Source organism: Thunnus thynnus, chromosome 23, assembly GCF_963924715.1.
Source record: "Thunnus thynnus chromosome 23, fThuThy2.1, whole genome shotgun sequence".
NCBI classification, from domain to species: domain Eukaryota; kingdom Metazoa; phylum Chordata; class Actinopteri; order Scombriformes; family Scombridae; genus Thunnus; species Thunnus thynnus.
In genome coordinates, this window is record NC_089539.1 from 3,879,885 (window position 1) to 3,891,914 (window position 12,030).

The following is a 12,030-nucleotide window of genomic DNA, read 5'->3' on the forward strand; positions in this document are numbered from 1 at the left end:
AGCTGTCTTCCTCTATATTCTCATTAGGCAGTTTGTGTTAAGCCGCTTTAAAAAAGCTACACAGTCCGTTCCTGATGACTGGTTGTTCCCTTCTCTATTCTTTGTTTCTGTTTGTTTAATTTTCTTACACAACTTACTCTTCTTGTAATTAGATGGCTTGAGTCCAATATTCTGGTGCATTGACTAGACTGTTGTTTACATTGCCTGGTTGTTGTTTTTTTACGCTCCAGCTTAGTTTAAACCAAGCTACTTTCCCAGTCTGTAAATGCGGTACATCTCTAATGTCTTCTGCTCTGTCAGGTGAAATGAAGAAGAGAACAGAAGCTGCAGCTGTCTCCGCTTTGACTATCCCTCCTTCTTCTTCAAGTTCTAGATATATATATATATATATATATGTATGTATATATATACTTTGGAAAGTTTCAAGTAAAAGTTATGTCGGAGCACTTGAATGGATTTTTGGTGTAAAAGCTTTGCGGATTAGGAATTAGCAGTGGAATTTGCTGATGTAGCAGAGTGAGGGGTGATTTCATGTAGAAGGAGGTAGGACGGGCTGTAGCGGCCGGGACGTCTGAACAGTCAGGTGGCAAATTCACTTCAATGTCTCAGCGCACATTGTGTGAAAAGGGAAGAGCGGTGAGAAGAGGGCAGGTTTTCCCGTTAGTGTAAACAGAACCTCGAGCACACGCTGTACATTCGCAGCTCGTAACATCCCATAAAACTGTGTCATAGTCTCCACAAACCCGGGTAATTACAGCTGAAGCAATCACAGATAAGTCAACGCAGCACTTATTCAGCGAGACCTGTCCGAGATTTCTCAGTGCGTTCACGTCTCTCTGTGTTTCTCTCCACCCCTCCAACTATGCTAGATAGAAGAAGTGACAGAGCAGAATTCTCTCTTTGTTTGGTTTTTGGCTCTTCCTGTTGGCCTCCGGCTCCCCGCGTACAGACACCACATTCACAGCGCTGTGTCAACACGGACAGCAGAGCTCAGTGTGAGCTGATACTCCGCAGTGGTGTCCCAAAAAAACAATTTATCTTCATGTTACTGTTCTCCTCGGGCTCAGCTGGAAGACAGACAGTCAGGGGAGTTCTGCATTATCAGAGAAAATTGCACTTATTTTCCTACTTATAAAGTAATGATCTCACTGTGTAATTTAATGTGATCTCATTACAGTAACTGAGCTAGTGAAAATGAGGAATTACATTAATAGAATTATAGAATATTATCTGAAAATGTGTATTCATATAAGTATTGGTATGAGCTGTGAGCAGACAGACCAATGCTGGGACTCCAGATGTTGAAAGGCCCAAGACATCTGTTTTAAAAACAAAGGCTCACCTCCAGCTCAGTACACCTGTTGATGAGAGTGTTCTCTTAAGATATCCGAGAGATACGTTTTGATAAAATCAGATGGCAGAGTCAGTCATCCAATCTCAATCCAGTAGAGGGTGTGTTTCATTTGTCAAAGCCCAGACTAAAGCCAAAAAGTGCCTGAAACAAGCAGAAATGGAAAGAGGCTGCAGTGCAGACCTGACCGAGCATCAGCAGGGAATAGTCAGCTCACTTCTGACAGTTATAGACTTCACAGTCTTCACACATCAGATATAATAATAATTTATTTATATTTCCACTGATTTTGACATGTAAAAGTGGCTTTGCTTGTCACGGTAAGCACCGCTCAGCCTGTGAGAACAGTTGTATAATTTCCTCTGTGGCTTTGGAGGAGCTTTGTCAAATCCAGAAAAAGCAAGCGCAGATTATCTCAGCTTTGGTTTGGTGATGACAAATTCAAGCCTGTTTTGTAAACTAAGGGTGTGGAGTTCGAGTAAAGTGCGTGCTTAGAAGGCAGGAAGGGTCTAACCAAAGATGTTATCAAGCTGCATTATGGGAAAAAGCAGGATTAAAAGCCAGGATATCTTGGACTCTGCTGTTTCAATTTTGACCAGTCTTTTTTTTATTAAAATCTGACTCTCAACTCCTCCAACTGTATGGATGAAAGTGCTACTAAATGGCTGGAGTACTCCTTTAACTTCATGATAGTTTGTCCACTTACTTTTGGCTCTTCTACTTCTCAACACAGGTGAATGTGGGTAAGATGGATTCTCCCATAGAGAAGTGGAATCTAATCATAGGAAACCTGGCACTGAAGCAGGTAATCACACAGTTTCTACCTTGAAACATCCACTCACATGCACATCCATACTGCCTTTTCATTATAAAATAACAAGAAATACTACACTGATTGCTTGAACTAGTCAAGCGTTTCTATTATTATTAGCTTCTACACAAAATATACCTGATAAAGTTTCCCTCTTGTGGTTTTTAGAGGTATGTTTACTGGTTTGTTTCAAACAGTTTAATTATATTTGATATATGACTAAAATCTCACTTCATATCATTGTCATATTTATTGTAAAATTATGGGTGTTATAGGGCATGTTGTACATTCTTGATACACATAACAAGTGTGGTAATTGGTTGAGGCCAGGTGGGCGTTCACTGCTATATTGATCTCTGTTTGTGTAGTAAGACTGAGAACAGGCTCTTTTAATCATCTACCCACACACTGATAAGCATACCATAACACATGCAACATCACAGTACTTTGATTAGCTGCTAGTTTCACAATAACATCTGTCAGCCGGAAGTGTTATGTAACAGAAAAGCATATCTTGTCATGCTTGTACTTACATTATTTCACAATCATGTATATGTGGAAGCATACCTATAAAAAGTAAGCCTTTTATTAATCGCTCTACTGTTTTTTCTAATCATTAAAAGAGCACTACAATAAAAGCTGCTTGGGTTAATTCTGCTTCCTGTCATTTCCCCCTTTATCTCCCTTCCTCTCCTTCCAGGTTCAGGCCACTGTGGTGGGTTTCCTGGCAGCTGTAGCGGCCGTGGTTCTTGGTTGGATCCCTGAGGGGAAGTTCCAGTTAAACCATGCTGTGTTGCTCTGCTCCAGCAGCGTGGCCACGGCCTTCATAGCCTCCCTGCTGCAGGGTAAACACACACACACGCACGCTAGCAGCTGAGTTCCACTGTTTAAAATAAACTGTTAATACTGTCCATGTGGAGAAGCTGGGTCACGTCTGTCCAGACTATCATTGTAACTGATCTCCCATAATCACATGTTAAATAAAGAAAAGAGTTATGCTTACCAGAGCACTTATTTCTTGCTGACGGTGCGTGTTTATGATGATGTCTAAAAGCTACTTATGGTTACTGAAGTGCTCTCTTCTCCTTGTGTCATGCTCAGGTATCATCATGGTGGGTGTGATTGTGGGTTCAAAGAAGACAGGCATCAACCCAGACAACGTTGCAACACCCATCGCGGCCAGTTTTGGTGACCTCATAACCTTGGCGATCCTGGCCTGGATAAGCCAAGGCCTCTATAAGTGCCTGGGTAAGTGAATAAATACTACATCTTTTAACTAGCACCTTAGCAAGGCTCTCATAATCACAGGTAAAGATGTGGCTGCATGTATGCATACAGTATTTAACCATTTAGAAAAGAAATGCGCCTGGGGTGACATCGTGGAGGGCCAGCAGGAAGCAGAGGGATTTATTGGAGATGTAGATTTTAAATCATCAATGTAAAAGAATAAATCAGCACGTTACTGAAAGATATTATTCATCATTCCTTGGACATTGCAGAGCATGCATACAAGACCAGTTGCGAATAAGTCATAAAGTAAGGCTAAATGATGTAATCAGATGAAATACACTGAAGACATTGAGATAGATGTGATCCTTGTTAGTTTGTGTTTTATATCAAACAGCTAAAGTGATATAGTGTAACACAACTAGAGCTTATTAATGCACATACAATACAACAGAGTTTCAGTACAGATAACAAAACAATACCTTTCATTACCTTACTTACCTTAAACATTCTCTACAAATGATGTTATTTCATCAAAGAAGTTCTCAAATGTTAAATGTTAAAGGGTGTCCCCTTTGCCTAAAGTTCACACAATGCAAATCACAACCCCCCCTAGTTCAGTTCCAGCAGGGTGCCTTTGTTGTATGTTGTTCTCTCTCACACTCTCCCATGTTTCCTGTCAGGCTCTTCTGGCAACTATTAAACAAACAAAAACGCCATTTAAAGACCTTTGCCTTAATAAAATACATTATAAATAAATGAGCTAAATTTTGATTTAAAACTGATTATCTGATCAAAGAATAAGGAAGCAAGACTATGAATCTGAATTTGTGTATATACGTTTGTATTTATCAAGCAGTGGTATCAGACTCATAGTTAGCGTTGTCATTCGTCTTAGTGGTTGCAAGGTCTGCTTGATTTGATGTGAGATCACACAATTAAAAGGAGGTGACATGTTGAGAAGTTGATTGTGTATGCTGATGAATTTGCTAATGTGATGCCATTTGTGGCATTAAGTGAAAAGCAGCTGTAAACATAGTGCAGATGGGTGATGAGTCATAAGGAAGGTTGTGGTTAGAAAAGAAATGTGACTTAACCTTAATCCTGCAGAAATCTTAATGACATCGGCCATAGAGTTGTCACACCACAAAAATATCCAGAGAGCTGCATTTAAGAAGTTATCAACAAATACATAAACTCATTCAAATTTAGAGCTATAACTAAGAAAAGAAAAATATAGTAGTAATTATTAGTGAACATCAGGGACCATCAAATGGACAGAGTGCGGGTAGTTGTAGATTGTGTTCATTAAACTTGAACTTGATGATCAATTTATTGAAAAATCACTACAGGCTGCAAGTGCACTGTTCTATCTTTATTTAATGCTTTTGACTGCATTTACCTCCTGTTCTGGTGAAACACACATTTGTGCTGCACCTTCTTAGTAGATTTGGCCCTGAGTACTCCGGTCACAGTTCAGTAGGTACCAAAAAAGTTCAATATCCATTCCTAAACATGACCGATCTGTCTAAATTTCTTTCTTCATTGGACATGTATGTACAGTGTATGTAATAATGATTGATGTTGCTGACATTATGTACCATTCCTCCATAGTTTCCAGTTATAATATATTTTGAATACTCAGTTTCACAGTCTTGCTAAACATTTGTTTACATGGTCCCTCTTCTCGGTTAGTAATGTTTGTGAATCTCAGATGCTTTTCTTCTCATGATTCTCTGTAGCGAGGCACTTCCCTCAGTCAGCCAGTAGAGGTCCCTCCTGCATCACTTTGTAGCTGTGCTGCCCTCCAGTTGCAGAACAGACCGTCTCTTTTCCTCTCACCACACATTCCACATGTTTAATTCATGTCACACCCAGACCTGTGTTGTGCCACCTTGTATGACTTAATACAACGAACACTGGAAGCTGTTTCCTCTGGCAAACATCTCATACTAACTAATCCTGTCAGATCTAATTGTATAACATAGATGTTAACCAGTATGAAAGGAGCAGTTTAAAGGGGACCTATTATGCTTTTCCTTATTTTCAGTCATATATATATAATGTTACAACGTTGGATGTTGATATTAAACATGGCCAAAGTGTCAATGAGGTAAATGAACATATGTAGAAGTAATACCTGTGAGGAAAAAAACACTGGCTTCAGACTGCTCTGAATGCTTGGTTTTCAACGTTTTTTTCTACTTTTCTGCTCCACACACAGCGTGTGAGTACACTGCTCCGCTAACATTATGGCATTTTTCCATTGTTTTGAGGGTATCATGCCGAGCCATGACTGGAGTCGAGCTGGCGCGCTGTGAGTGTTTTCCATTACACAGCAGGGCAAAGTAAATAAGTAGTTTACCTGTTTGAGCTGTGCTGGTTGTCTTCAGCTCTTCATCAGACATCATCATCACTGTGGCTGTTGCTGCTTGTACTAGTCCTCCCTGCATTATTTCTAACTGATCCGCTGAGCAAAGAACTTCAAGTATTTCCATATCTTGTTGTGTCGACTGGTTTTTAGCGCAGCTAATGGAGCTCTGGTAATTCAATGAAGAAAATGTTTCATCTCCTGTAGATTCTTCACCATAAAAGTCTCCTGTTTTTTAGTAATTTCAAAAACTTTTAATATGAAGCAGTAAAACAGGAAATCTTGGGTTTACATCAATGGTAACTTAACATGACTCTGATACGGCAGGCTTCCAGAAAGCTGGCCAATCAGAACAGAGTGGGCTCATCAGAAAGGGAGCGGTAAAGAGGCAGGAGCGAAGACTGCCTGTTAGAGACAGAGGCTGAACTGAGGGGCTGCATAAAGGGACAGTATAAGTTTTTTGAACTGTGAATCATGCAAAGCTACTCTAGTGCATTCCCAGAATAAAAATATAGAGCTGGAAATGAGTATAATAGATCCTTTTTAATGCCGTGAGCTAAATTTATTAAACACACTTAGATTTCATATTTCCATGGCAAGGCAGAGCTGTGAGGCTGTCTGGCTGTGTCAATTTCAGGACAGTGGCTCTGTTGTTCTTGAACCCAGCCATGCTGACACTCTCCTGCGAAACTGGAACTAGTGGCCAGTTTACTCTCAACTAAACAGAATTTAAATCATGTGATTATCTATGCAAGTAGATGATAAGATGGTGAGGCCAGCACCTTGCATGGCAGCTCCAACGCCATCGGTGTGTGTGAAGGGGTAAATGAGAGGCAAAAGTGCTTTGTCTGTTAAGGTAGAAAGGCGCTATATAAGTGTAGTCCATTTGCCATTTACCATATACAGATAAAAACTTAATGCCCCTAATACTTCTAATTTTCAGGCAAACCAGCTGAGTAGAGATGAGACACTGGCGAGACATAGTAGCTTGCAGGAGCCAAGTCCAGTCAAGTATATTTATACAGTGCTTCCAAACAACAAGATTGTTATAGATTGCATTACCGAGAGAGCTCAACAATAGATTAAAGCAGGGATAATGAGAGCATGAGATGAAGCACAAACACCAAGAAATCCGGCCCGGAGCTTCTGAGCATGCACAGTATGTCTTTTCAAGTGTGCTTGTGTTGATGTGGCAACACTGAACCATTTCAGGGCAGTCTACAGGAGAAATGAGTCCATGATGTAGTCAGTGAAATGGCTGGTAGGGAGTTAAATTAGTACATTAGTGTTGGTTTCAGATACTGAAACACTGGCTGCATTTATACCTACACAATGGGCAAATCAAATATCACACTATTATGATATGATTCCCACAATAACAATTAGGTGGGACATCATCTACAATATATTGTAGTATTTTTTTAAATTTACAGATTCATGACGTGCTGCCACAAACTGGCAGAAAGCCGTGCCAGAAATCACAACAGCTCTAGAGTAAAATGTCAGGAATAAAGGATGTGAGTAGATTTAACACAAAACGTTTCAGCAAACAGTTACACATTTAGGCATCCTGCAGACATGCAGCGACGTTAGACTCTTTTGAAGTTGTGTGTCCGGCCACCTGACGAATGTAAGTCCAGTAATCCCTTGTGGTCTTTTTGGTCTCCACCAGCTGCTGAGAAATATATCTGGCTCTTTAGCTGCTAAGTGCTCCTCTATTTTAACCGGCTAGTCTCTAACTTGGTCTGCCATTTGTTGCTGGGCAGGCAGTGTGTAATGGCTATATCAGAGCTTTTTTTCTATGAAAACAGCTGCCTACTGCAGCTGGAAACAACCCTAATGAGATCAGTGGGACTTAATCAAGACAGTAAGGTTTTCTGCCATAAAACCATAATAATGATCTGAAATGCTTGTAGAGCTGAGGGGAATTCTGTGTTGGTATGTCACTATGAGCAGCCCCTTTCACATTACTCATAGTCATTTGACCCATTGTTAATACAAAAACATATCGAGGAGTGCAGCATTAAGCTCAATGATTGGATGTTTTACAATTCTTTAGAATGGTAGTTGACATTTCTCCATATTTTTCTATGGACTCAGGCTTTACCTGACTTTTTGATGGATATTCACATCATTTGCTCACCTTGTACTGATGATTCAGCCAGTAGGGTTTCATTTCCATATAAGCCTCGGAGGAGCTCCTCATCAGTCATCTAACATCATCTATGTACAAAAATGAATAGGACTTTAACATTTGGAACCCTGGAGGCCTGAAATAACTCTTCGGTAAGTTAAATCAATAACGCATATAAGGAATAATTGTTAATAGCGATACTACCCAAAAGAATGTTATTGATTTATTTTGTACATACCCTATCAAGAAACATGATCAACTTGTGTAGTAACATGGTTTAAACCCTGACAAGTGATTGTTACCCCCCTGTCAGTTCCTGGTTTAAACTGCCTTAGATGCGTTATTAAACAGACTTACTTTGCAGAGAAACATCATACACCTTTCACTTATGGTTGTTTACATTTGCTAACCCATGCAGGGTTTTGGGTGCACTTCTGTCATCGTAAAGCATGGAAACAAGAAGGTACTTATCATCACTATCGGGATCATCATTTCTTTCTTGTGCATTAGCAGCATCTTTCCATTTCTCAGCTAAAGGAGATAGTTGGCAGCCACACTGTTCCTTTCTCCTTTCAGAGCATTATAGCAAAATGTATTCCACCAGAGATCAACAAGAATATATTGTTTGTTCGTTGGTTTATTCACTGCAGCAGGCAACAATGGCAGGGTGTCAGAGGTTCATGTAAACTGTTTAACCTGTAGACCTTAATGGGAGCATGGCTGATGGGCAGGTTGCTCTGTGCATGTTTAACTCAAACACTTTTACCTTCCCTGTCCATGTCTGGTACTTTGCTCCAGAGGCACGTGTGCTGCTGTGGGACAACAGTCTCAGCCTCAATATACCTGCCTCAGCTTTATATTTTAGGACTGCTAGAGCCCATTATACCCTGAACTGAACAGTAGGCCCTTTCTGTTCTCTAGCTATGAGACTATCCAGATAATAAATCTGGGACTGTTTCCTAATGACAGTTATTTAGTACTTGGAACATAATCCTGCTGGAAACATCTGGTGGTGGCTCTAAGCAGGTGCTTTACCCTAATTACCCTTTCAAAATAGTTGTGTTGTGCTATATTGTAGTTGGAACAGAGTGGTATGGTGGTAAAGAGAGAGTGAGAGAAACCTTACTTGTGTTGGTGTGCGTTTCCTCTCTCTGCTACACTTTTTAAAAAACATAACACTGGTTAGGTGGATTGGACAGTAAAGCTGGTAGGTTAACAAGTCAGATCCTTTTTTGTTTCCTAACTACTTTTCTTTAACTTCAATGGAAAATGTCATGATGTTATGGAAAAAATTATTTTTGCATCATCTAAATGTTGAGGGAGAAAGTAGTTCCAGAAAACAAATCTCCTTTCCTTTTGTTTGTCTGTATCTCAGGCTCAGGAAATAGAAAGGAGGTAAAGAACCTTTCCCTTTCAGAGAATTTACCCAGCTTTTATGTCCTATAAGTCTGTAAAAAAAAATCTTAGCATTACATATTGAAGGACTTTTGTTGAATACAGTCACAGACAATGAGACATTTAATACGATGATGGCAGTTGAATTGCTGACGGTTATCTTTTATGTGGATTTTTGGGCATTTTTGTGCACTTATTTTAGACAGACAGTAAAAAGATGACAATAAACAAGAGAGAGATTCAAAGATTTAAAGGGGAACTTGAGCCAAGGACATTTTGATTCATGATTTGCAGCTGTACTCACAAAGTATCTTATTTTAACTCTAGGAGTCCTCCTAGTGCTCAACATTTCTAGTTAAGAGTTTCCTCTTAAAAGCTACTGAGAGCAACCTTACTGTGGAACTGAGAGAACCTCTACACTAAGAGAAGTGGCAGAGTTGACCCCTTTTCTATGGATGTTATATTTTATGAATAAACTTGCTTTGTTTAAGAAAACTCACATTTTGGTTAGTGTGAATTCACAGAAATGTAGCCAAGGCTGGATTACCAGGCAGGTAAAGTGGGCAACTAAAGCCTCTTTCACACATAGTTCACGGTAAATTACTGGTATAACCTTTCAGGAACCGCTAGTGATTTTCACTATTCACACATGCAGCTACATTCAGGAACATTTCTGTCTTGCACCTTTTCACACATGCCATGGCAATGCAGGAATAGATGGGGCAAGGGACAGTCCAGCAGATGGTGGTTATGCAACACTTATGGATGCCAACCGCCATAAATCTCAACAGAAGAAGAGGGCGAAACTCCCAAAACTCAGATCAAACTTTCAAACTAGGCAGTCCTGATCAAATATGAATCAAGATTATTTTACTGCATTGCCTATTTCTCCCCTCAAATGTCTTCAGAAACATATTTTAATATGAGAGAGTTTGAGATGCAGCCGCCATGTTGAAAACAGACAAGCCAAAACCAAGCACCGCCCAACTTGCCGTATGTCACCCACACGTCAAGTCTTGTGATTGGTTCACTCGCTCCATGTGAAAGCGTCTTTCATCAGACGGATGTAACCATTTATATGCTCGTCCCTGCAATGTTACTGCTTGCATTCACAACACAGCCGTACCAGCATTTTCCCTGAAATGTTACAAGGTCTTGAGGTGGGAAACTGGTGGTACAGATTTCCCTGAATATCATCACCATGCAGGAAAAGTTCCTGAATATTTCAGGGATAGACTACACATGTGAAAGGGGATAAGCCAGTGCCTCAGACCCTGGTTTGTAGACTATTTGTGAAGCACAATATCACCTGAAATGACCTTTTCTGTTAAGGTCCAAAAACATAGTTGTGTAAAAACCTAGTTGTAAGACCACACAAAATAACAAAAACTTGCATCGTGGTGGTATTCCAGGAAGGGAGTGCTGATGGTTCTCTTTGCTCTAAGCAAAATATAATTAAGATGTCATGTTTATTCCTCTACTTGTATACACTAATCTGCCAAGAGTGGGAACAATGGGGGTCACTGGGTACCCTCAGCTCAGTTTTGCCCATGGGCCCCCTTGTAGGTAAATCCAGCTATGTCCTTGAATAATTAAAGCCATCAAGTAATGAAATGTGGCATTGAATGCTCGGTCAGATCCTCAGCCTTGTTTAATTATTTTAAGATCAGATATCTCCTGACCTAATTAGAAAACTTTTCTGATTTTTAGACGGTATTGCATGGAGAAGTTTTTCTATGGCAGCTTGTGTTTTGTGTTAGGTCAAAAAAAAAAAAAGAAAATTTTCAAATGGTAGCCAAAGTACTTAAGCCCTGTCCAAGACTCCAGCTTCCCGAAACATGAAGTAGGAAAAATGAACGCGTCTCCTCCTCTTCCCCCAGATTCCTATCCGTACGTGTCGTCACTGGTTTGCGCTTTCTTCATGTGTCTGACTCCTCTGTGGATCGTCGTCTCCTCCAAGCACCCAGCCAGCCGCACCCTGCTCTATTCCGGATGGGAGCCAGTCATCACTGCCATGGTCATCAGCAGGTGTGTGTGTGTGTGTATGTGTGTGTGTTTGTGTATGTAGCTGTGTTTGTGTGTGTTTAGTCTTCAAAGGGGAAAGAACAGCTATTCTGCGTCTGCGACTGCCAGTGTCTGGTTTGCTTGATGACTCATCCCCTAAACAAATTGCAGCACCCGAGCACATACACCCTCGGGTCCCCTTGAGCCTGGCAGCCTCACAAATACAGCCGGTGGGAAAGGGAACGATTGTCTCCCTCGCTCTCACTCACTCTCTCAAGCACTCTTTTTTTTTTCTCAACACTCAGGTGAAACCACTTTTCTCAGGCTTTAATGGAGAAGTGAGAAAATACAAATATTGGCTCTGGACGGCTTAAGCTGAAAACAATTGAAAAGTCTTTCATTCTTTCTCTCGCTCTCCCTCATTCAGTGCAGCTGATGAAGTATTTTTTAGTGGTGTTTAGAGAAAGGCACACAAACTCACTGTGGACATCATTTATATGAAGACAGTGCTCTCTCTTTCTCATTCCGTGTCCCTTTTTGTCTCCCTCTCCATCTCTCACACAGACACACACACTGTAATACCAGTTAATGATCTAATTATGTTGTGTTCTGCAGCATCGGAGGACTCATCCTGGACAAAACGGTGTCTGACCCAAATCTGGCTGGCATCGTGGTGTACACGCCGGTTATCAACGGTGAGTCATAGTATTGGCACCGCTTCTTCCTTCACTCTGACT

The 12,030-nt window shown here is 40.5% G+C and overlaps 1 protein-coding gene across 4 annotated transcripts in view; it reads left to right on the forward strand.

The window, feature by feature from the left end:
* Positions 1 to 12,030, forward strand: part of slc41a2b (solute carrier family 41 member 2b) — a 42,848-nt gene that overhangs the window by 3,759 nt on the left and 27,059 nt on the right. For all 4 annotated transcript variants that reach the window (XM_067581257.1, XM_067581259.1, XM_067581260.1 and 1 more), the window contains exons 4-8: positions 2,085 to 2,156; positions 2,863 to 3,007; positions 3,264 to 3,410; positions 11,170 to 11,317; positions 11,909 to 11,988. In XM_067581257.1, coding sequence (XP_067437358.1) covers positions 2,085 to 2,156; positions 2,863 to 3,007; positions 3,264 to 3,410; positions 11,170 to 11,317; positions 11,909 to 11,988 — 592 coding nt within the window. The remainder of the gene's footprint in view (positions 1 to 2,084; positions 2,157 to 2,862; positions 3,008 to 3,263; positions 3,411 to 11,169; positions 11,318 to 11,908; positions 11,989 to 12,030) is intronic.